The sequence below is a fragment of the Diadema setosum genome, chromosome 13, assembly GCF_964275005.1.
Source record: "Diadema setosum chromosome 13, eeDiaSeto1, whole genome shotgun sequence".
Lineage (NCBI taxonomy): Eukaryota > Metazoa > Echinodermata > Echinoidea > Diadematoida > Diadematidae > Diadema > Diadema setosum.
In genome coordinates, this window is record NC_092697.1 from 9664047 (window position 1) to 9691260 (window position 27214).

General features: G+C 37.0%; 1 protein-coding gene across 1 annotated transcript; it reads right to left on the bottom strand.

Annotated features, from left to right (window-relative positions):
* On the bottom strand, positions 1-27204 carry LOC140237158 (transmembrane prolyl 4-hydroxylase-like). Its single transcript, XM_072317100.1, has 9 exons — positions 26950-27204; positions 25587-25668; positions 24700-24854; positions 22853-22914; positions 20790-20824; positions 8732-8897; positions 3514-3684; positions 1816-1906; positions 1-278 (listed from the first exon to the last, which is right to left on the bottom strand). Exons 1-9 carry the CDS (start codon positions 27202-27204, stop codon positions 36-38), a joined length of 1260 nt encoding a protein of 419 aa, XP_072173201.1. The 3' UTR covers positions 1-35.
* Between the last annotated feature and the right edge of the window lie 10 nt (positions 27205-27214).

A 27214-nucleotide genomic window follows, 5' to 3' on the forward strand; every position in this document is an offset into this window, starting at 1 on the left:
CTATTTGGAGATGATCTCTCCTTGATCCCGAAGTCCTATGCTAGATCTACCTCGGGATCCCTGCTTGCACTGATCCACCTGTTCATGATCCACTTCTCGCCCCGGATGACCGGGCAGCCGCCGTGCCAGGTGTAGGGGTCAACCTGCCCCATCCAGCCCGTGGTCTCGTCCACAAAGTGGTTGTACCAGATGACTGCCTTGCCCCTCTCGGGATGGATGCGGAGGTTGGACTCCCGGCAGTAGTTGTTCAGGTTGATGTGTCCACTCTCCCGGAGATCCTGAGAATCAGTGAGAAATGAGAAGAAATTCTCAAAGGGATCATAACATCACATATCATGTGATTTTTTAGTTGAGAAGCAGAAATGCATGACTGGTATAGATTTTGAGTAATATAAAAGCCTTTCTTATTCTCAGGTGATGATAATGCGAAATCCATCATGAATGTCGCCTCCCATCAATCAGACTCAATAGCAGCAGATTTTGTTGCCCGGTCATGGAAACCTCAATAAACTAACTGTAATCAGATGATCTTCCATAATAGAATAGAAGGCTTCAATTTGATATGCTTCTCTTACTGCTCCATATCACTTTCTCTTGCCGAAGGCAAGTGATAACTATTCACACATTGGCTAATACTAGCTTAAAGATATGTAAAAAAGTAAGGAAAAATAATGATATCTCTGTTTTTGTTTTGTTTTTTTTTTCTTTTAAAATTTTATATTTTCAATTCAGAGTAGTCTGATCATATCACTGACAAAGTAGCAAACTCTCTTTTTCTTTTAGATGGAAAGTGATTTATGATGGTACTCTCAGAGCAAGATGTTCCTTCTCGATTTCACTCGGCCTCTTGCAGGCATACTTGTTGTTTTACATGTATCTCCATGGGAGAACATGCCTTTCGGTCATTCACAAACCTTGCTAGCCGATGTGTTGTTACTCTGGTACATTTATCATTATGAGACTTAACTTAAAAGACCAGAGCAGTTCATTAGAAGCCCTTAAAATTTCCATAAAATTTCAAATTTTGTAGAAGTACTGAAAATGGAAATACAAACAATAGATGGGGAAATTTCGTTTTAACTTGCTGTGTTCAAAATCTGGCCTTCTACACCTGATAAGTGTATTTATACCTCAATAAAAGCTGTATTGAATAAAAGACATACTCCCTCATACATACACTGATAAAAAATTCAATGCCAATAAGATCATTGGCTGTAACAATTGCTAACTGTCAAGAGGCAACTTGTGCTTGATTCAGCACAACTTTAAAAATCATAACTTTTTTTTAATCTTTGATAAGAATTTGCTCCAACTTTCACCTTTCTATTCCCGAATTTTTCTGCTTCTATTTACACAAACTAATTGCAAAGGTGAATATACTCTTTAAAGGTCCCATTTACCTTTGGGAACAGTGAGTTAAAAAATGTTCAAGATATCACATTTGATGCATATGTGTAGGTCTGTTGTATCACAAAACATCCTACCATATAAACTTTTCCCAATAAAACCTAAAATATAAAGGAGATATCAGTATTTTTCTCAATAAACCATACCTGTAGACGGTTTAGTCTGGATACATTTTTTATTACAAATATTGTTCACATTTTGTGCATTTAACAATACTTAACATTGATTATACAGATTCAAATTTTTACAGTGGTTTTTTCTATCCCTAACTCACATTTTAGAACTGTTTTAACGCGCTAACGCTGGGTATTTGTTTCATCTGCAAATGGTAAATTATGCCTTTAAGCTTAGTGCTAAGATGCCTCATATTACTGAAAAGAAAGGCATCCCTAATCAAGCCACACTCACCATATCATCAAACGTATCGTTGTTGGCGACGATGAAAGCCGTCTCTCCACCCTCCTCCACATCATTCAGATACACCATGATCGTCATGAATCTAGCCAATGGGGGCGCCAGATAAATAAAAAGTTCATCAACATTTTACCATACAATGAGTACAGAGATAGATCTCCAAAAATTGAAATTTAGAAAGATTTCTCCAAACTTCATCCTTGCCAAAGGAATAGGAATAAGCTTAAGGCCTGTGGGTCCCAACTCCAAAACAAAAAATTAAATGTCTAGCAAAGCGGAACACAGTTTAAATTGAAAAGCTGTATTTCCAGTTAAGCTTTAGGCAGGATAGTAAAGTCACTAACAGAATACTTGTATGACTTTGATGATATAATGATGGTGATATCTGGACACCATCATGCTAGAATAAAAATAAATCAAAATCACAATCCTCATACATGCATATATTTTACTGCCAATTACCTATCAAACACAGAATCCAAGTATATTTTATGTGCGTGTTCTATGGGTTGCAAATTAGTCTGCAATGTCAAAATGACCATAGGTGGTAAAAAGAAACTCGTCTACAGGAACTTGCCAGCTGCAGCATTTCCCTTAACAGGGATGTCCATGCTTACCCCACGCGCCATCGTAATGATTTCCATTTGAATAACCCTAAACTCCTATTAGCTCAAAAATCAATTCGGCATAACGGGCCTGATATTTGGAATTCACTTCCTCTCCACATAAAACAGTGCACATCTCTCTATTCCTTTAAGGCAAATACAAAGAAATATTTCTTGGCACAATATCATACGGTACAGTAATCATTAAACATGTACCTCTTATACTCAACAACAAGGCAATATTTGGTCCACCCCCTTTTCCTTTTCTTTTACTTTGCTGCTTGACCCTTCGCCCATATTATAACATATCCAATCATTTTCTTAGAAGTGCTGACCATCAACACTTTCGCGCTTCATCACCTGCACACGCACTCACAGGCACCACTCCTGTTTACCAAGTAATTGTATAAAACTGGATTTACACGCACTTTAACATGGCCCATCTGTATTAGTGTTCAAGTACTACAATAAAAAATGGTAATTTAACTCTGGCTGTCCGTCTGTTCAAGCACGGCTTATAACGGCGGCCCTCTGCATCATATGTATATATTATATATTGTACTGTGAATTAAGTCATTATTGGCCATATAAACATTTTGTATGTTATTTAACGTTTCATTTGTCTTTACATACAAAATATGACTTACTATGTAATATGTCAATAATTTTCAGAATTGTATTTGTGTAATTGAACCTGCCTTTGTTATTTTTGTTATTCTGAAAGAAAATATGAAATGCAGAAAATAAAATCTTTTCAAACAAACAAACATGTTGGGATGATGTCTAATGTCCTGCAACCCCCACACAGGCATATTCAAACCTTTCAGTTTTTAAACATCTCTGGCTTGACTGCTGGCATTGTGTTTTATGCATCAAAACTCCCTCATTTCAATTCAGTCACTATCACATAAATCACTTGGTAGGCATTAACTGTTGCTAGGTTGCAACAGCCTATGGGAAAATACACACCAGGCAGAGAATGTGACACAAAAACGGAAGCATGCATTGAATTTTGAAGCGCTAGCAAACTGGTGTACTAGAATGGCGCATCATCACACTTGTTCCCATGGCAACCCCTCCAACCTACCTGCAGATGCTGCATCTTTTATGCTTGACGAGGTGGCAGCAGGGCAAACTCCCAATAGAGTCCCCAGAGTCCAGGTGGGCATTGTAGTGACCATGGGGGCCGTAGCGGACCACCTGGAAGAAGCTGAATTTCTGGATCAGGGGCTCAGGCAGCTGGGTTAACTGTACTAACCTGTCACATGATGAAAATGAGAGAATTGATATTTTCAATATAAATGAATTCTTGACATAATACTGATATTATATCCATGGAGTTGTTATAAAGACACATTCACGTTACATCATTGTAAGATTACAGATTCTTCGCTGATGAGCTGGTAGAGTTTTCATTATTTTATTCACTATACTGACCTCCTTTTGAGATACTAGACAAGTACAAGAGGGATAAAGACACACATGGGCACAACATAAGGAGATACCTTAGACACATACCAAATGTTTGAAGAGGTGTACTTGTATTTTTATTAATAAGATGAGTAATACTCTTTCTTCACAAAAAATAATGATACTCTACCACTTTTTACATCACATACAGAATAAAGGTAGCATCAAAAATTGTCTCTTTTCATTACAAATCTTGTTTTCCTCCTGAAAAAAAAAAAATCTGCTCCAATCAAAAACTTGGATAATTTCTCCTACAGAATACCATGGTTTTGTGTAATGAGACCATCTAATAACTCCTGCAATTAATGCATGCTTAAGGACTTTATCACCATAATTTCTTGCTTCTGGCAGTGTTTACAGTTATTGCATACCTACTGATTTATCACCAAAATTTACTGCTTTTGACAGTGTTTTTGAGTTTGCTTCTTGCATCAAAATGAATAATTTTTTATTTTGGAGAGTGTCAGGTTGATTTTGAAGAATTTGCAATGCATTTTGGAGGTCAATTCTTTACTACAGCATTATGGCTAAAGATAAACCTTTCTCATCAGGTCTTGTACTTTATATAGCAAATAATGAATGGTCATGTGTGTTCAATGGTGCAAGATTTTTCACCAAATATGGAATTTTGTTCCATTGCACCAGTACGGACCATTCACTAATTGTTTTATACAACACCTTAGACATCAATGAATATGGTGCATGCCAACTCTTGAATAGAGTGCACTCCCGTTATGACAAACACAGTTATAACAAAATTCTGGTAATAACAAAGTAAAAATTCAGGCTGCAATATTGTCCGCTCTTTGTTTTTTTATTATTCTTTGTTCGGTTATAACAAAATTTCGATATAACAAAACAAAACTGCCGGTCCTGAGGACTTTATCAGAATGGGAGTCCACTGTATTGTACAGTAATGGCAACCACTTTGGTTGGTTGTATTATTGTACAGATGAACAAGGGAGCAATCAGCTGAAATCATTGACAGTAAAGGTGACTGAGTGACGTAAGGAGAGTGCCATGGTGCAAAACTATATGAGTTGATTAAAAGCCTGTCATGGGAATGAATGTGCAGGGATGACGTCAACAATACAATATCCAAAACTGCTCGACAAGAATAGCACTCTTGACGGCGACAGCGTGCAATGGTTCTTTTTAATGAATGTCACGTGATGAGCAGTCGACCAATCAGTTAACCAGACTCTTTGTAGGTGTTGCATAATAAAGGGTGCTGGTAATGAGCATGAGCAAAATGTCAATGCAATAACATGTGTCAAAGTCTCCCAAGTCGAGTAGAAAAAAATATTCCATTAAGTTACATTAGTCTTCTCTTTTTCTCTTCATGTACACTTTTCTCAGCTCATTTGATTTATCTTTATATCCATCTATCTGTCTGTCTGTCTATCTATCTATCTATTTAGTATCTATCTATCTATCTATCTCTTCACATATCTATTTATATATCTATCATGCCTTGTTGGTGCATATTCAAATTGCTGCCTCTTTTTCTTTTCCTTCAACATTTTCCTTCTTTTGATAGTGTACACTTCTTTCTTTTTGTCAAATACCTTGAGTCCTACAAATCTTTTGTCTATCCTGTTTCACCCTTTTGACTTTGTAGAATATTATATTTCTAGGAGCATGGCTTCTCCAACTTCTCTTTCTCATTTTGTTGCTGTATATGTGACACAGCAAGTATATTTTTTGATTTGATAGATACTTTATTTTCTGCAAAATCAATATATACATAAATTACATAATCATGAACATGGGAAACATACAAAGTGTATTTGAAACAGAGTCATTTGACTTGCATAAACAATGATATAAAAGGAAATTAATGATAATTACAGTATGCGTGTCTATGCAGCAGGGATTACAATAACAATATTACATTTAAGAAGCGATAATGCAGAGGGCCGCCATTGTAAGCATTGCTTGAAAAGATGGCCGGCCCGAGGAAAAGGTAGGGACGTATTAAATTCGTAACAATACAAATTCTGCTGCAAAGATAGCAGGGGAAAATAAACTCTGATGTGTGATGGTGGTGAATGTACGTGCAGGTGCTTGAAAGTGCACAGGGGCAGATAGGCTGGAATTTAGAATAATAAAATTGGTTTGCTGCAAGAGTGAACGACATATGATGTTGCTATCGGGAGACCAACATGAGTCATATAAATTATTCATGCTTAACTCGTATTTGAAGTATACTGCAGTAAAATATGCTTCTTTAAGTTTGCTTTGAATGAAAACAAGGAGGCACACTGTTTCAACTCCTGAGGAAGAGTGTTCCATGTATCCGGATCGTGATGTCTAATCGACTTTTGAGCAAGTAAAAGCTTTGGATTCCTTCATAGGAAGAAAAAAAGTGTAAGAGATCAGCGGGTCTGGCATGATGAGACTATCTCTATCACCTTATGTACCATGAAACTACCAATCACTCCCTTGGTAGACCATTATGATCATATTAGCTGTATTGCATGGTTACAATGCACTTTGTAGCTTGCACTTTTAGAGTGCATGAAATGAAACAAAAAGAAAAGAAAACATGACATGGTTGCAGGCTTGATAAAACACAAAAAAAGTAGCAGAAAACCTTACTCATATCATTTCCAACATGGAATCCTGTGCATGAGAAAAATGTGGGGGGGGGGGGGGGGCTTGACGAGAATATGATACCCCCAAATGATGACGCATCTGGGTGACGTATCACAATATCTAGTATGAATGACAGTGAAATACAATCTTTATTGAGAAAACCAGAATGAAAGATACCATTCCAGCTTTGGACACTCACATGGACCTATAGATGAGTGCATGAATTTAACTGCAGGTGTAGGTGTACATGTAGGGGTACATGTAGGTGCATGTGCATGTAGGAGCCTAAGTGCAATTCAGAGTATAAGCTTCTCTTCTACAAAAATACATGTATGAGTCCAGTATTAGGGCAATTACCCCCAGAGGGCAATCATCCCCCCCCCCCCCACCCCCAGCCAAATATTCATTAGTGACAAGGTTAAAGTAAAGATAAGGGTTAGGGTTAGGTTTATGGTTAGAGTTTGGGTTAGGGCTAGGATTAGGTTCAGGATTAGGATTAGGATTAAGGTTAGGGTCAGGGGAAGGGGCGGGGTAATTGCACAGGGGGTAATTGCCCTAGAACCATGAGTCCACATTCATGAAATACTGAGGGAAGAGAGATGGATAGATATATGAACAGAAATATAAGTACATAGATGGAAGAGTTCTGACAGATAGAAATATAGACAGAGATAGACAGAGAGAGAGAGATAGTTAGAGATAGACAGAGATAGACAGAGAGATCGAGATCAGATAGTAAGAGATAGACAGAGAGAGAGAGAGTAAGAGATAGACAGAGAAAGATGGAGAAATAGTAAGAGATAGACAGAGAGAGAGAGATAGTAAGAGATAGACAGAGATACTGTACGAGCTGAAATTTTCGCGAATTGCTACTTGGAGGACATTTTCACGTGTTGTTAATTTCGCGGTTTCGAGGGTCTAACTGAACTTAGTTATTTGCGCGTTGTTATTTTCGCGGTTCAAAGGCGATTCGCGAAATTCGCGAAAATAAAACCACCACGAAAATTTCAGCTCGTACAGTAGACAGAGAGAGAGATATAGTAAGAGACAGACAGAGATAGACAGAGATAGACAGTGATAGATTGTAAGAGATAGACAGAAATAGGCAGTAAGAGATAGACAGAGATAGAGAGAGACAATGGTAGAGAGACATAGACAGCGTAAGAGATAAACAGAGATAGAGAGATATAGAAAGAGTAAGAGAGAGATAGACAGAGAGATAGTAAGAGATAGACGAAGATAGAGAGAGATAGACAGAGATATAGAGAGGGAGAAAGAGTAAGAGAGACAGACAGACAGAGAAAGATAGTAAGAGATGGACAGAGATAAACAGAGATAGAGAGAGGTAGAAAAAGTAAGAGAGAGATAGACAGAGAGAGACAGAGAGAGATAGACAAAGTAAGAGATAGACAGAGATATAGAGAGGTAGAAAGAGTAAGAGATAGACAGAAAAAGATAGTATGATATACACAAAGATGGAGAGAGATAAACAGAGAAAGATAGAGAGAATAGACAGAGTTAGAGATAGACAGAAATATAGAGAGGCAGAAAGAGTAAGAGACAGAGAGATATAGTAAGAGTAAGAGATACACAAAGATAAAGACAGAGAGAGGGGGAAGGACAATGCATGGGATTGCACACATTTATGGAGGGGGGGGGGGGGGGGGAAAGGGCTGTGCCAACAACTTCTACGTACCAATCCAGTCTTCTGGGCTGAATACAAAAGAACTTTTTAAAAACTCCAAATAATGTTACTATATACCAGTTGCTATTCCAACGGAAACTATTTTTAATTGCTGGCTTCACTGTATTACTGGATTGCAACTCACTGCTAAGTTTAACATTACAAGGCTCTGATGAGTGTGCACATGTATTGTTGTGTGTGTGTGTGTGTGTGTGTGTGTGTGCATGTGTTTGTGAGTGAGTGTAAGAGTGTGTTCATGTGTGTGGTTTTGTGTGTGAGTGTGCATATAAGAGCAGGTAACAATTCCCACAGGACAGGGTACCCTAATCAGCTTGACCCAGAATGAATGCCCGATGCTGTTTTAATGATCTAAACAAGATATGAATCAACCAGGCACAAGAACACAGGACCATCACTTTCATTCCCAGGACCCCGGTCAGTGGACCTTCATGAAGTGTCAGCCTGAACTCTAGCATCCCTTGGAGCATGAAATCAAGGATGGAGTTTGCCGGGGCGGAAGCTAGCTGCGAGGGGGCCTCTTCGTATACCGTACCTCTGCTGGAAGTCTGCCACCATGGCGTCCTTGGTCTTGTCCGGGTAGATCCATGCCTGCTCGCTGAAGCGTGACTTCTTGATGGGGTTGCTTGCCACCAGATTCTTGATGTACGTCGTCAGCTGCTTTAAGCTGAGCCGACTCATCTCCGCCTTGCTGATGAAATCTGTAAACAAAAACGTAAAATCAAAAATCCACTCATTTGTCAGTGGGGTGGTGAATTGACCTATGAATCACAAACTACACCATCTCCAAACAATTGTCATCAAAACACAAAGTGTACCTGTCACTCTGAATCAGGGCAATTACCACCAAGGACATTTACCCCCCCCCCCCCCAGCTAAATACTGGTTAGTGGTAAAGATAAGGGTTAGGGTTAGGTTTAGGATTAGGATTAGCGTTAGGGTCAGGGGAAGGGTCTGGGGTAATTGCCCAGGGGTAATTGCCCTAGACCCCTGTCATTCCTATACATGAAGTAGTACATATAATCTAGTTCTTCAATTTTAAAAACAAATTCAAATGATTAAGACAAAATAGTGGATAATGTTGGGTGAGCTTTCAGTCGATACCATTTTTAAGTCCAACAATATGGAATCAAAGAAATATTCTTTGAATAGACATAATTCTTACTTCCATCAGTTACTGTAAAAACTGTTTTCTCATTGACCTTTAATGCACTTTCTTTGCTGATTGGCACACACATATTGTACACTGGAGTGCTGTCTTCGCCAACTGCTACAGATGTTGGCAAATTGAATAGAGATTACATAATCCTCCTAATCTTTACTGCATCACCACAGCTTTCCTTGCAAGCGCGCCGGAACACTTCTGGTTTTGGGGGGGCAAAATCTCAACGGGGGCACATTGTGACGATGTGAGATCCTCGGCGCGTGAGCGAAGCGAATGAGCGGGGGGGGGGGGGGGTGGGGGTGGAAAGGGGGATTACCCCCCCCCCCCCCACTGTAGGGAGCTTTTGTAAAACAGGGTACAAAAGTCGCGTTTATAGACCAAATTTCTAAGGAATTAAACATGGTGAAAATAATCAGTGCGAAGGACTGTGATTATTACATACGGGAGTACATAATAATGTGATGGTGTGAGATCCTCGGCGAGGGAGCGAAGTGACCGAGCAGGGGGAGGGTGTGGGAGGGGGGATACCCCCTCCCACGGTGGGGACTTTTTGTAAAAACAGAGTATAAAATTCGCGTTTATAGAGAATTAAAGCAAATTTCTGGGGAATTAACATGTTGAAAAAATCAGTTGGAAGGACTATGATCATAACATACGGGAGTACATTAATAATGTGATGGTGCGAGATCTTCGGCGAGGGAGCGAAGCGATCGAGCGGGGGGAGGGTGTGGGAGGGGGGATACCCCCTCCCACGGTAGGGACTTTTTGTAAAAACAGAGTATAAAAGTCGCTTTTATAGAGCGAGCCACTTTCACTTTGCAATTTATCTGAAATGTACTCATTAAAAGCTTAAACGTGATCGCATCGTTCGAACAATAAAAAATATGTTGAAAAAATCAGTTGGAAGGACTATGATCATAACATACGGGAGTACATTAATAATGTGATGGTGCGAGATCTTCGGCGAGGGAGCGAAGCGATCGAGCGGGGGGAGGGTGTGGGAGGGGGGATACCCCCTCCCACGGTAGGGATTTTTTGTAAAAACAGAGTATAAAAGTCGCTTTTATAGAGCGAGCCACTTTCACTTTGCAATTTATCTGAAATATACTCATTAAAAGCTTAAACGTGATCGCATCGTTCGAACAATAAAAAATATTCTTATACTACTAGAAAGCAAAGAAGAAAATGAAATATGTAAGGTTTACTAAAGGTATGTTTCAGCGGGCACACTCGAGGACACGAGGCTACCATCTATACACAAAATTTACTCATAAGTTACTATTAGTGTATAGATACAATAATGTATGTTGTTAGTGCACTTTCGCCCCGTTAGGGGCGAAAAATTTTGCATTTTCAGTTATGAAATTACAACATTTAGACAAGAAATATGCCTTTATTGTTCATTTTGGTCTTTAAATCAGTGATTAATTATTTGTTACAGGGGGCACTTTGGGGGGGCAAAAACTCGTTTTGCCCCCCCAACATTTTGTTTGGGGGGGCAAGTGCCACCCCTGCCCCCCCGCTTCCGGCGCCCTTGTTTCCTTGTTTAATGAAGGCACATTATTGCGCCTCAATCGACTTCCCAAACATATAACTAGGTCAAGTTTGGATTAAATGTTGAATACTGATGAAAAATGTTGGCAAATTAAGCTAAGAAATAGAGCAAGAGCAGGCAGAGAGTCAATGTAAGATAATGACTGAATGCTGAATGTTGTGATTATTTTATTATGAGCATTGCCACTTTTAATGGACATGGGTAGATTTTCTTCAACGACCCCACCCCTCACTCTATTCTCCTCAACCCTCACCCCAAGGGGGTGAGGAATTCTACCACTCGTGCTCAAAGGAGTGACATAACTTCACATTGACCTATCATAACCTTTCCTGGAAGTATCATGCCATTTCAAAGAATCAAAATCAATTACCAGTTCACAACTTCCTCGTCATTACATACCTGTACGTTAGGGTTGTTATCAATAAACAAACAAACTTATCTGTATCATTTACAGCAATTACTTGCATTCAGAGCAGTCATCATATTTCAATTGTTGGAGTAAAGGGGGAAAAAAAGGCGTACTGAGAAAAACTCCTCCTTAGTCATGATAGAAGCAGCAGGTAACCTTTAAGAGGTGGTAACGACCGTCATTGGAATCCATCATACAGAAATCGTGAGCAAGCGCGGGGATGATGCCAAATTCCCCCCGGTGATTAATGTTTGAAGCGACAGTGTCGGAGCGGGCAAACGGCGCTAAATATTATTCACACTCCAGTGAGTGATGCCTCGACCATGAAACGCTCCATCATTATCTCCTTTTTTTTTCTCTCTCTCTTTCTCAGTCTCTTAATTGCCTTCTGTTCTTCTGAGCAAAGCTATAAACTCCTCAAATTCTGTACTTTTTTTGTAATTTATCTTACTTAACAACTTCACCTACTTGACAACTGACTGCTCTAGATCTATTTTTTTTTTTGCAATTTGGAAATTGATCAACAATGCTGCAATGACCCTTTAATGGTGTAATCTCTGATTTGCAAAATGTTGTCAAATGTCTAGAATGATTAATTAACTGTGGCTTGCATTGATAACTAGCTGCAGGTAAGTCACTTGTAAAAGTGCAGTGGTAATCGTGGTACAGCATTAGTTTTTAAGAATAACACAATTTTATGCAAATGTAACTGTCTTGGGATGACCTGTCCAATCACTCAGACAGGAAAAAATTAAATGTTTGGAAAAAAGTTCATTTTATTCCCTTATCCTAATCCTTCTGTTCTTGTGCTATCATTACCATTTTTTGGAAGAAATTTAGCAGAGAATTCAGTAAGCTGGAAACTACTACCTTTTAAAGTAGGAGGTCTGTGTGGAAGAATACATCTACAATTACTGCTCTTACTAATTATGTCTAACCAACAGCAATTTTCAGCATATTATTGAATATGGCACATTGTATTGTGGCTTAAAGTTCTTTCCACAAAGTTTTGTGTGTGTGTACAGCATGATGTTGGAAATTAAAGGAAATCTATTAGATTAGCTGTCAGATCTTATGTTGGCATCATGTACAGAAACTCCATCTCACAGCTTTTCCTCTTTTACTCTTGCATTTTACTTCCCCCAATATTCTCAGAGCAATCATAAACTACTCTTATTTCTAACTTCAATGCTGGGTGGTTTTGTGTTTTTTTTTTATCTTTGGGGGATTGAAACAATTTGGAAGGAAACAGGGATGACAGAAACTAGAAGGCAAGAAACATTTTCTCTAAGTTAACTGCAAGTTTAGGAGGTGATGTGGTCAAGAAATCTATCTGTGGCTGTCTTTCTGTGTAGAAGTGTAAAAGGCCTACTCAAGAGTGCCTTTATACCTTCATCACGTCATTCACACCTGGACACCAATGAGTCATTATGTGGCATTGACCAAACTATATGTAGCAGCTCCAAGACAAAGGTGTTAATGGCCATAGGCCCTTTGCATGGGCCATTTTTTATACAATTCCTTGCACAAGTGTTCTGTGAAGTTGTTGTTGTTGTTGTTTGTTTTTTTTCCTAATTTTCTTACACAAACGATGTACAATTGGGGAGGGCACAATGTGGAAGAACTGTTATGCCACAACCAAGAGATATAAAGATATCAAGGACAGGGTGTTGGAGACAAAACAAAATGAGACAAAAAGACAAAACTCCCCGTTTTTCTCTTGGGAATGACCAACGTGGTGGCGGTGGTAGTGGTACAGCATGAATGTTTGATGTCGTCCACGGGAGACGGCACATTAATATCCTCAGTGTGGTCAGGGTAACCCAGGGAGGGCTTGTAGCCACTTAACATGCCTTTACTCTCTCCCATCTCTTATTTATCAACTCCCCACTCCCATCCCATTTACCCCGGTCCCAGGGTATGCATTGGTAGTTACCCTGGCCTCGCGCTGGGGTTTGCTCTCTAGACAAGTCGGGTCACCTCCAAAGATAGGGTTTAAAACAGGAAACCAGGATATCTATGGGGATGCAAGGGGACAAAAGGTGAGGAGAGATTTCCTTCTCTTTTTTTTACATCTACGATCCCCCCCCCCCAAAAAAAGGGAAAGAATGGTGAAGATTTGTGTGCAAGCAACTAGTACCCCAGTGACAGGATTCTGTCACTGAAGAAAGTGAAATTTATGTTTATATATTATTTTCTTGTGGAAGAAATAAAAAAAAAAAATTTGAACTTGAAGTTGAACTTGTTCCAGGATTGCTTCTGAGCCCAACTTTGTGTACAAATGGGGTATAGGATTCTTATTCTTATGAAGGTCTATTGTTTCACTGTGCCTCACACCATGAGAAGAAGAACAAAATGAAGAGGGGCGGAGGTTCTTTGACCTTTCAAAGATAAACAATGTCCTCCTGTAGAAGATTTAAAGAGGGATATTGTATGTCTAATAAGTTACAACAATGTCTTCTCTGGACTGTAGAGTTGTCATAAACTGGTAACTGAGTCATAGAGGTATGCAAATACAATATCGAGAAAATAGAGTAAAAACAAAAATACGCAAATATCTCTCCGTTTCTACATTTAAATATGTATCACATAAGTGTACATTATCACTATGGCTCACCTAGCTGAACTTAGGCAACAAGGTTGATTTAAATACTTGATCAAAAAAACCTGGGTGTACCACAGAGTATTGTCACATTTCACGAGACAAATGTACACATTCATGATGACATACACCTGACTACAATGCTCTGTTCTTCACAGTGAAACTGATTCTACAGTACAACAGTTTTTATTTATTAACAACCCCCTTTGAATAGCTGCATGGGAGGAATGTCCCCCAATTCTAGGGTCACTGAGCCTCAGCAGCAAATCAGTGCTTCTTGTGGAGGACAGTAGATTTAAAGTGATAATACCTAAAATAATGTTTGGCATGTTATTGAAACAAGCCTTGCAAGCCTTAATTTACAAGATTACCATCACATAATAGTGTATAAAGATGAATAGATAAATCCATGGCCTCAAGGCTATCCTGGCACGACAACATCACACATGATTGCAGAGTTGACTGTTCAGGTAGAGTTGCTATCAAAGCCTGTAGCATCACTATTTTTTGCTGAAATATCCACTGAGATTACAGTTGTGTAGATACTATCACTTTTGGAAGGGCAGTGCTGCAGAAAGGAGATTAAATATATTGTCAATTTGTTTTCCAGAGGGGATTGAATAAACCAACATCCTGCTAATATTTCAAAATGATGTTCAGCATTGTACCTCTGAGAGTACATATAATCTGTATTTGTTAACCTTACACACTATTTCTCTAAAGAAGTATTGTTAGTTGTTCAAATGTATAACTCTGACTACTTTTCATGTGCGTGTGTCTGTTGTGCAATCAATGTTTCAAGTTAATTTCAGCCATCTGCATGCTGGGACAATCCATTGTTTCATTATATGTTTGTTTCTAAACAATGTCATCTTTAGGACACTTTCAAGTTTACAGAACAGACACAGAAACTCAAAATCAAATTCTGATTTGGTACAAAGTACAGCAGTGTTTTTTGTTTGTCTGTTTGTTTGTTTATTTGTTTGTTTGTTTGAGGATTGACGAACACATATTATTTCAACGTACTACACACTCCACTCTCCCTCATTCAACCAAGGCATTCATTTGATGAACTTGACACCTTGCATGGGAGCTGCCGTCGTTTTGGAATCTTCGCACCCTCCCTCTCCCTCTCTCTCTCAGCCCAGGAAATTACTACGGCAACGTGACTCAAATGCAGAAATTATTGACAACACGATCAATAATGCAGAGGGCCGCATGCCAAACCAGGCACCGAACCTTTTATCTCCAACAACCCGCACGGCACTCCGACTCTTTCTGCAGCTTTCAACAAATGAATTACTGTGAGCACGTTGAACAGTTTCATTACGTGCAATATCCTGGAAAATTGTCCCTTGTAATTTATCACACATAGGCTACTTGATACAGAAGCATTGTAGCAGGGAGCATCATTTTTAATAAGTTTATCTTTTTTTTGTGGGTTGGGTAAAGCACTTTATGGACATACTTTTGGAATATTAGACAATTAGTATGAGAATGAGACAACAAAAATCTGTATCCATACAATTCAATGCTAATGATCTATCCACTTCCACACTATATTGACTCTTCTTCTTCTTCTTCTTCTTTTTTTTTCTTCTTCTTCTTCCTCTTTTTCTTCTTTTACATCAGTACAGTAATTGATAATTCAAATTATTCTGAGATCAGTACAACTCTCACATTTGAAATCCCTTTACATTAATCTAAAAAAAAACTTTAATCCACAGCTCAATCTAATATTATCTCAACCTTGAAAAAACAAAAACAAACAAAAAGAAAATGCTCTTGTTCATTTATTTGTAAGACTTGCACCATGCAGATAACTCAAGCTTGTCTATATATTTTTTTTTTCATCTTTTAAGTAGAATAGTCATTTGTTGCAAAATAATAACCTATTTGTTTTGAAGTTGAGAATACTGAGGTCATTTCTCTCTGATATTGTAGGAATGCAGGCATTCTCAGTTAAAGCAAAAATTGCCATCACGATACACTTTATTGAGGTTTATGGTCAGCATATGGGTTTTGGAAGCTACCAAACACATATAGCTGTATGGCAAATCCTGCCATTCATTTGAAAGTTATCTTGGAAAAGACATCATGAAAATCATATGTACAGGCTAAGACTTGGAAAAAGATGCATGAAGGCAAAAATATCATATAAAACAATAAAAGAGTAACTGAATATATGAACATGAATATAATTATGTGTACATGTAGGCTGATGTGTATGTGTATTTGTGTGAATGTCCACGTCTGTGTAATATACTGGTTCATTTCTATTAATTACCAGTAAATGTATACACTGACATTCTTCGTTTTATATAACCTTGACTCTACTTTCCTTACCTTCATGCATAGTTCTTCAGATATGACATGAATAGGCCTACACCTTACCATCAGTTCAGCCTGACATCGCTATGGCAACCAAAAGGTCTCATATCTCTGAGTGAGTATTATTACATCCTCTAGCAATGTAAAACTACCCATCTGTTATTGTACATGCCTGGCCTTGGATATAACTTGCCTGCTCGCATAATTTGCCATTGTTATATACTGTCTCTAACTATATTGTGTATGATTGACCAATACTGTGGAGTGTTCATCCACCTGCTGTGTGTGCAGCAGGTCCAACATGAAAGGCCATGTGCACACACACACCAATGGTCATCAGTAGGCCTACTGTAGACTGGAGTGTGTGATGCCCCAGGTGGCTGAGTTCAAGGACAGACTCATTTAAAACAAATGCAATATAGAACTATTTCATATGCATTTATAAGATCAATACTGCATAGTAAAAAAAAAATGCTCTATATGGTGGTCAGGTTAGGTTCGCCATTTCAGGTTTGACAGTAATGATACTGATGATATGACAATGATAATAATGATAGTGATGATGATAATCACAATTAAAAGGAAAAAAGGAGATTGGAAGAATAAAAGAAAGAAAATCCAATATAACAACTGTGACCATTATGATTATCAGTAGTGACAGCAGTAGCAGTAAAAGTGATAACAGCAGCACTGCTTTTGTTACTGATGTCACTGTGGATCAGAATAGTATATATATATATATATATATATATATATATATATGTGTGTGTGTGTGTGTATGTGTTTGTGTGTGTCACTGTACATGGTATTTTGACAGTGGGTTCAATGGCAAATTCACTCAAGTGCCCCTATACACTATGCATATTATGAAGGTAAATTGAGTATTTGGGCATAATCACATCAGGCCTATATATAGAAAATGAGTGAGGAATCTGAAATCTTAAACAGGTGATATGTCTATGAGACTGCATGTGTGTGTGCTTTTCTAAAATCTCCAACCTGTAGTGACTCTATTGCTTCCATCTTATTTGTTTTTGCTCACTCCTTTGCTCTCTAGTGCTGTGATATCCGCAGTAAAGTTCACTAAAACATTATCTATGATTAAGACTCCCATTTCATTTTGTGTAAATTGCTAATCACACTGAAAGTATAACACAGCATAAAACTCTCATTCAATCCAGTCAAATTCACATTACTGTCATCACTACCATTGACTACTGTTTCATACACTAGACTGGTCAGAGCATTTTTTTTTCCAAGCCTCATGGCAAGGTTGTAGACCAGGGAGGTTTCTCCTGCCTCAAAGTCATTAAAGGCTACCAAGGTACATGATCTCTTACATGGTAATCTCTTAAATTAAAATGCAATCACAAATATTGAAATGCAATCACACAAATTAAAATGCAATCACACAAATTAAAATGCAATCACGCACATTAAAATGCAATCACACACATTAAAATGTAATCACATAAATTAAAATGCAATCATCTTTTCATTTCTATCCACTGTCCACTCCCCTACATTGAGCCCTAATGTGACCAGGCACTTAGCTTTAACTTGCCATGCTTTTTTATCACTATACGCGGTATTACACTCAAACTTCATAAAATCAATGGTAGCAAGTCATTTCAGGATATGCTTCGTTTCAACTGGAAGACAATGCTGACATAATAGGAATTAAGGGAACCAGTTAATCTGCATTCATTAGCATTTAGATTCAAGACACTTATGCTAGTTGTTCAAGAAAGCATTTCAGCCAACATGCTACTTGGCAAACAAAGCACAGGATAAGGTTTAAGCAACAGTGGTTTAGAATGGCAGATCTAACTATAAAGATTATCTATTATCATTATACTTATTAGCTATAACTTTGGGGTGAAGGAATGGAATTGCTGTGGCCACTCACACTAGCTATAAATCATACAGCAAATTTGTTCAAAGATTTCATGTAAGATGTGAAGTGGTAGAGGATGCTATAATGTCACCAGCATGTGTTCCAATCTCCTAAAACAAAATCAAAGGCCATTTCAAATTCTACTTGCTAGAAATGAAGCTGTTCCCACTAAAATTTGGCTATTTTGTTCTGCTGAACCTGCAATATAAAAAAAAAAGAAGAATATGGAGACATTGCATGGAGGGTCTAAAATTTCAGAAGGAAACCTTCAGAACATATGACTTCATTATAAAGAAATCAAATCTTTTGAGTGAGCGTGACCTGGGCCAATCAGAGGAAGAGTGTCAATCCCAAAGTGGCTGTAAGTTGCCGTGACGACACGTTCTGAGTTGAACATTTTCCCCCGACGCTCGTCAAAAGACACTTGAGCTGTAGCCCAGCCATGCTTTGAAAATTGATGACTTAATATTTATAGTACTAAGTAAAGGAAAAGGTAGACACAGAGCTTTCAAGAGAGAGAAAGAGAGAAGTGTGTGTGTGTGTGTGTGTGTGTGTGTGTGTGTGTGTGTGTCAGAGAAAGAGAGAGAAAAAAATGAATAAAAAAAAGATGAGTCAGTTATTGATGGAGAATTTAAAAAGATTACATTGAAACATGAGAAGTCTAATCTATGATGCAAATGCCTGGTTGGCTGTGAGGATGCGTGACAGGAAATTAAACACATTTTTTTTTTATTCATATGTATTATGTTGTAATTAATATAGTAAAGAAATATATGAGATATACCCAGTAATCATTGATCTTCTTTGCAACAAGCAAAACTGTTTATCATATCCTTTTAAACTCATATGGCCTGCTTTGATTATATTGTTACTAAATACTGCAAACTATGGTCCTCTGTACTTAAATGCCATTACTTCTACTAATACTTGTACTACTCCTACTACTACTAATAATGATAACTAGAAAAGCACTCTGAGAGCGCAGACCTCCCCAAGCAGCTACTTTCCAATGATGATCTTGCTCTTCCATAGAGATAGTGATTTCCACCCATACGTATGCATGCTGAAAAATTGCCCGATTTCCCAATATAGAAGCCTTTGTTACGTCATAAACCCTCAGCTGCACGGCGTGCCTCGCCCTAGCAGAAACTAGAGCATGCACTTCAGTGTGCGTATGAAAACCTCAAAAAAGCGCAGCTTGAACTCCCAAGTTCATTGACCCTTTCTGCCAAAATATAGAAAATCCTTCATAAAATCCATAAAAATTTCCAGATCACTACCAAAATTTAATCATCTCTTCCTTGTGTCATTCTCAACCTTTCCTGAAAGTTTCATCCAAATCTGTGCATTATAGTGTACATTAAGTCGGTGTATAAAACAAAATTTGTAATCATGTAATAGAACATCTGTCCTCTTCTGTATTTGATATTCTTACATATTAAGAGTATTTTAGAATATCAATATTTTGTATTCATATTCAAAGTTTTCTTTACATTAGAAAGTGATGTTGGATTGACTATGGGGAAAACAAGAACATGATGAATATATGATACATATATATATATATATATATATTATCTAGATGAAGAAAAAAACCACACAAATTATTTTGTTACAACATACGTTGGCAACTCTGGTTCTATCATCTTTTACATAAATCTTCATCAAGGCTGCATTTTCATCTTTGCACGCCATTCCATCTTCACCTACTAAGGATATTATGTCCTTGGTTCGAGGAAACGAGGGGTTGCTCTGTGCCCTATGCAATATCTTGCCGTGTTACCCATGTGAAAATGTAACAAGGTTGAAGGGCAAAAGCTGCACATACTACTTTTTTGTCACTCTCACATCCTCTCCCTGGCTGCTTCCGTCAAACTCTCTACCATTTCTCTTTTCTGTTTTTCCTATAGTAATGGCTTCTTACTCTCCCATCTCATTCTGCTTATTCTCTTTTGTTTCCTAATGCACCACCTCCTCCTCCTCCTACTACAACAACGACAACAACAACAACAACAACAACAACAACAACAACAACAACAACAACAACAACAACAACAACAACAACTACTACTACTACTACTACTACTACTACTACTACTACTACTACTACTACTACTAATACTACTACTACTACTACTACTACTACTACTACTACTACTAATACTACTACTACTACTACTACTACTACTACTAATACTACTACTACTACTACTACTACACGTACTACTGCTATTAGTACTACTACTACCACTACTACTGCTACATGTACTACTACAATTAGTACAACTATTACTACTAATACTACTACTATTACTATTACTATTACTATTAATATATTCTACTACTATAACTACTACCACTACAAACACTGATCATCAAAAGTATGGTGGTGATGATGACGATGATTATGTTGTCATTATAACATTCCTTTGATATTTCCTTTTCTGTTCAGAATATCTCTTTGTCCATATTTTCTTGTGCATATATTGATTATATCTCTTACACTATTTCTAACTTGTCCTAATGATGTTACTAATATCAATCATGTTAAAAATCAGAATTTTATCAAATGTTAATCATAAAGTGAATGATATGACATGATTTGCAGTGATAATGAGAGTTGTTAACACTTACCATCATGATTTGAATCAAGCTGCAAATGGAAATACCTGAAAGATCAAACAGAAACATATGAACATTGCACTCATGTAGAATGTCACTTTGATATCAACATCGCTAACAAGAAGTGGTACAGAATATATCTGATACATGCTACAGGATAACATTAATTACTCATGATAAATTTTAACTTGATCTCAACAGTTAATATAAAGAAACTGACATTGATTATGAAAGTCATTACATTTTCCTGACAATCAGAAAATGCTTTTGAATTGCTATGATATCAAACATCTTATTCTTTAATTTCCTTAACATATTAATGATTTTTAGAGTAACAAGCAGTGTCTCTACACCCTCATTGAGAGAATCTCTGCCCTACAGTATTGGTGGAGATGAGAATTGGGCTTTTAACTTTTTGTGAGATACCAAGAAAACACTTATGAAATAGTACAGAGCATACCATTTTAAGAGGAATTCAAAGTTTATTTGATGAAAATTGGGTTTGGAATGACTGCAAAATCCAAAAACAAAGTAAAACAGAGCGATCATTATAAAATGTGGGTCCCACACTTTATTAGAATCACTCTGTTTTGGATATCTCAGCCATTTCAAAACCAATTTTCATCAAATAAATGTTGAATTCCTCATGGAATTACATGCTCTTTCATATTTCATAAGATGTTTCTCATTATCTCACCAAAATCCAAAAATATCTTATCAAAACCAATTTTCATCAAATAAATGTTGAATTCCTCATGGAATTACATGCTCTTTCATATTTCATAAGATGTTTCTCATTATCTCACCAAAAAATGTTAGAAACATGATATTATAGGTTTCAACCAAAACTATACGATCCCTTGAAATCAGTGAATATCTGTGCTGGAGAGAACTCAGTGCCCCACAGTGTGTTCACAATGTGTTCAGTGTTTTCACATAGCCATCTCTGTGAACATACTGTGTCAAACACTGGATCTTCCATTTACACAATGTGTTCCCAGAGTCAACTGTGAACTCACTGTGGGACACTGTGATAACACTGTTAAATGTTCCCAGTGTGTTCACAGTGTGTTCACATAGCTGCCTCCATGAACACACTGTGTTGAACCCTGGACCTCTCTCTTTACACAGCATGAGACACTGTGTTCACACTGTTCAAATGTTCTAATTTTACACTGTGCTCTCTCCAGCATGGATGGGCCAGATCAGATAAAATCAACTTCATACAACTTCCTCAGATGATAAGTCTGTATTATGACTCTGGGTTGCCTACAGGAGATGACTCCACGCTATATTGTGCTTACATCAAATAATTACCATAGTAAGCTGCAGTAAAACTGAAAATTCATCTACTATGTGGGACAACTACAATTTAGACAATACTTTCTGCCAGGACATACTATTAAGGCAGTTTATATCATCCCTTATATATGAAGAGTTTGTTTGCAAAAACCGATAAGTCCATATTTGCCAAATGGAGATATTTGCGAATAAAAGTCAAGAAAAATATAGAGAATAATAAGAAAATTTTTGCTTCTTTTGACCATAACTTTAAAATTATACCTTTATATGTAGTGCCCAATATACCATTTAAAAGGTATTATTTTGTACTTTATGACAGAGATCGTACTTCAAAATCTTCAAAAATGGACTTATTGGTTTTTGCAAACAAACCCTTCATATATATATATATATATACATATATATATATTTATACATATATATATATCTATCTATATATATATATATATATATATTATACCCAGAAACATACGTAATACATCAACAGAAATATTATGTCAGCACAAGATTACCCTAATAGTGTGAATAGTGTGCATTATGTTAGATGAGACAAATTATTCTCTTCTTGATATATATTCCAAAATTTTGCAAGACATGCAAAGTTAATCTAGGATGTACTTGTTAATTCTCAAAAACATAAAAAAAAGAAACACAATCTATGATGGAAGGCATACTTTGCAGCATTAAAAGCAGATACAATTGCATTAGGGTGTTGACATCAACAAAAATGACATTTTTCAATGAAGCAATCTATCCGACTGAATGTGGCTTACATTTCTTTGACGTCATCTTCATCGAGATAAACATCGAAGCCATCTTCAATTGTCCGTATCATCTAATATTGAGGCAGAGGCAGAGAATCAAAGACAAGGATCAAAGAAACAATGATTTTCATTTCAGTGGCAAGTTGCTTGTTGCTATAAATGCTAACTATAGTTGAGATGACAGAGTCTGAATGAAAAGGAAAAAAAAAAAAACAGTGATAGTGATAAGGAAATAATAACTGACTTTTTTTTTTCTAGAGGCAAGATGCCAGTTGGCATTGGCAACCTTTTACCTAAATGAGACAGTGATTGGAGAATGGATGGTGTTACTATGGTAACTAAATCATGATGTGATAATGAGTTTGGAAGTAAAAGATGGGGGATGAACTAATGTGCTATGAAAGAGTAATTATGTTATTATTACACTTTCCACAGGGAAGCAAGCACCCATTACAGCAAGACTGCATGCATGTTACATGGTCTTGTCATCTTGGGGGGATCGAGGGAGGAGGTGGGAGATGTAAACCCTATAAGCAAAGGGATAAAAATCACAGGTTTTCGGCCTCTAGATTATTCAGCAGATTTGGCTTGTGGGCGTCATCTCACACGGCAGCCGTTGAGACCGCAAAACGACTGAGGCGTGAAAGCAATTGTAGCTGAAGGCTTTGAGTGCCTGCGTGTGTGAGTCCCGTAAAATGGTGCTTAATCATCACATTACTTATTGATACCACTTCACACCATCAAGGGAAAAGTTGTTGTAGAGAAACATCAAACATGGGGATTTTTAAAGTGATAATATCTCTTGAATAGGACTATTTTTGCACATCCAAATAGACAAAATGTTAAATAGTAACAGTAGTACTAATCATTGTAACTCAGTTACGTTTGTTTCCTATTTTTGTGAACACAAAGTGGAAAAATATTCAAATCAATCAATTTTGGAATTTCTCAACAATTGGATTTCATTATGTTGTTACTTGTTATGGTGTAACATGTTTTGTGTTACCATGACAGTGTGTAATGCATTCCTTGATTTCCAGAAAGTGTACACATTGAGATTAAGGTGCCTATATATAGTTTATCTTTCATACAATCTCCATTTGCTTACAAGTATAAAATGTCTACTTTCCCTACAAAATGGAAGAATTTCACATCTCATAAGTATCTCACTTTAAAACAAAAGAGCAGACTCTCCAAGATATTCCTCATAACATCTGAAGACAGTTTGGCCCGTGTCAGTATACCTAATACTGTGATTAAAAACCTGCTTCTTTGTTGTCGTTTTTCCAGCCTGTATTCAATTATATCAATCACTGTGCTCACAATGCTGTTTACCAGCATGTCAGGTTCGAGTTCATTCTGATAGTTACTTGAATTTATCTGAATTCAATCCAGCTGTCTTGACATTGAAATGAAGTTGATCAAATACTAATTGAATCATTTTCTTTAAAACTGTATGACTTTCTTTTTAAGTTTCCTATGACAATGTAAATATTATGTCTTTATTGTACACTGTACCCCTTTGAAAATTAGCATTGCTGAAAAGGTTCCTAACTCATGAGCAGGAATGAATGAATGAATAAATAAATGCATACATAAACACATTTATAAATAAATAAATGAATAAATGAATAAATAAATAAATAAGCACATGAACAGATACACAAGTTTGTCAATGAAATATTGAACTAGAGTATTTTGGTAAATTCCACATAATACTAGGAGAGCTTGGATCATTCACAATTTAAAATGAGATACAATGTGTGTATCTGAGATTTTCTATGTCACTATGGACCATGCTCCTTCTGTGTCACCTGCAATTATGTTTCTAATAAATTCTAATGATGCAGACGCACCTCATGTAAGCTGAGCTTTTCATCCCCATCAGAGTCGAGGAGGCGGAAATTGTTGTCATTGGTGATCTGATGGGTGGAGCTGGTTTCAAGCCCAGCCTCTTTGGCAAGGTCAATGATATGTTGGCATTCATCAGGAGTAAAGAAGTCTTGGATTTCTGAGGTTTCAGGGATGTGTCAGACATTTTGGGCAAATATTAGCAAATGAATGCTTACATGCACAAGTATGTTTGCAGATTGACAGCAGTACATATATTTGAATATATAAAATAAACACAGAACATATATACATATATATATATATATATATATATATATATATATATATATATATATATATATATTTTATGTATTCATGTACATATTTCATATTCCCCAAAGCATTCATACACATAGATGTAATAATAAATTACATTCCATTGGGGAAGAAAAAAGTAAATATATGTATACATACTTATATATTGAACAGAAAGAGACTGAGAGATATATTATACAGATTTGCTATTGACCAGCTAAATTCATGTAATGTCTGATTCTCTATCTCTAATTTTACATATTATCTATGCATGAATGATAATGTCATTACCATACATAATGCCACATATCTCAAACAATGATATTATACCCTTCAGTTAGTACAATCACGGACTATATATAATCAAGAGCTTTACAACAGGGGATATAGATAGATGCTAAAATGCATGTGGAACTTCACATTGGTGAGCTATGCACATATCTCAATATACCATCTAGTAATGATCAATACACATTTATATGCCATGCATCAAGATATTGGAGGTCACTTACATTATCATAATAATCATTTTAATTCATTTCAGTGCATGCGATATAACAATTAGTTTGATTGGTATCAATGCTGTTTTTCTCACCAAATATCAAGGGCTTCAAATTGACAGTGCGGAGAGATCGCACAAGATCCGGTCCAAGTTGAATTTCTTGAACATCACCAACCTGTCAGGTTTATGGGGCACAGTGAAGAAAGCGGTTGTTTGTTTGGGTTTTTTTTTTTCAGTATATTTTACATGCCACAGTCAGAAACTTTTCTAGGAAAGGAGGCAGCAAAATATCTATTCCAGGCTGAAGTTTCATCATGAAAAACCTTTATGTAATAAAAGCTTCCATATGATAAACCACATTTTTAAAGCAAACTGAACAATTAAACAAGCATTAAAGATGATTACATGTGATGTTGATAAATTGATGTAAAGATAGACTGGTATTCATCTGCTTGTTGTTTTGCCTTTTTCTCTTATTTCATTCATCAGCACATCTAAAGGCTGCCCAAGCTACTTAATGATACATGATTACAAAAATCAAATTATCCATTTCAGTGCATATCATTTGGATATCTTAGACATGAATTCTACACCATTCATACCTGCAGATTCTATGCACACAAGTATAAGTCTCCTCTGATCAAATTGTTGTTCATTAGATATCATAAATCTTTCACACTGCATGATGGATTTTCATGCTGCCAATCACTTGTGAATTCAGCTCAAATTATCATATTAACAAAGTTTTTAACTGTGCCCTGCATGTAACAGGGGTGGTTTTTTGAGGGTTCTTTTATTTTGATAATTGCTACCAACTGTTTGGAAATAGTGAACAGAAGAGAAAGAACATATGAATAAGTAACCTGTGAACTAGATATTTAATATATTAAAAAAAAATATGGTCAGATTCAGTATGTGTGATAGAATAACACACGCTCGTATTCCATCCTCTCTATGGGATAGGCCCTATCAAAATAATACTCAACAAGCAATTTACAAAACTTAAACCTGAGCTATATGCGTTGTGTAGTATATTTACGATGTTCACTCAGACGGGGTTTACAGAGACGATATTCGATCCAAACAATTGGCTTCTGTTTGACTAACTTAAGCGGAAGTTTGAGATCATTAGCTATATATAGCACACAATCAACTAATTGCTCTTTGCTCTCGGTGTTTGCAATGCGTTTGCATTGGTACGTCTCTCCGGTAATTTGATCTTTGCAATTACATGTATGTCGTATGCGACGGCAAAATGTCGCCATAGCAATCCGATGCAAAGCTGTTTGGTTCGAACATGACGGCTTAACGTATAAGCCAAAAAGTCAAATTACTGATTCCACCTTCTACTCTAGCCAGCGCCAGACACACGTAGACACGTACTACGTAGTATACATACCGATGTACAACATCATGTTCAATTTGTGCATGCACGGTGTGGAAAATCTCAACTCACCTGCCCACCGTGCAACCGCACAAGCCGGGGGCCGTCAAAATCTGTTCCGCTGCTTTTCCTTTTCCCGTCTGATTCTGATTTCGTAGATAATTTTTCCTCGTATTTCCCTTGTCGTTCACTATAGTAATGCTTGGCGTGTTCTTTTAAGTCAACTTCAGCATGATCTTCACCCGTAGCTGCACCATCTTTCGACAAGACGGTGCCTAGCAGGTACAGCAAGCAGACGACAACACCTCGATACGAGGAAACTCCCATTTTGATTGAG

Excerpts from the sequence above, each read along its gene's own strand:
- LOC140237158 (XM_072317100.1), bottom strand. The coding sequence starts at position 27,204 with ATGGGAGTTTCCTCGTATCGAGGTGTTGTCGTCTGCTTGCTGTACCTG. Across the intron at positions 25,669-26,949 it reads TGCGGTTGCACGGTGGGCAG|GTTGGTGATGTTCAAGAAAT; the intron begins GTGAGTTGAGAT and ends TAAACCTGACAG. Across the intron at positions 20,825-22,852 it reads GAAGATGACGTCAAAGAAAT|GTATTTCCATTTGCAGCTTG; the intron begins GTAAGCCACATT and ends TTGATCTTTCAG.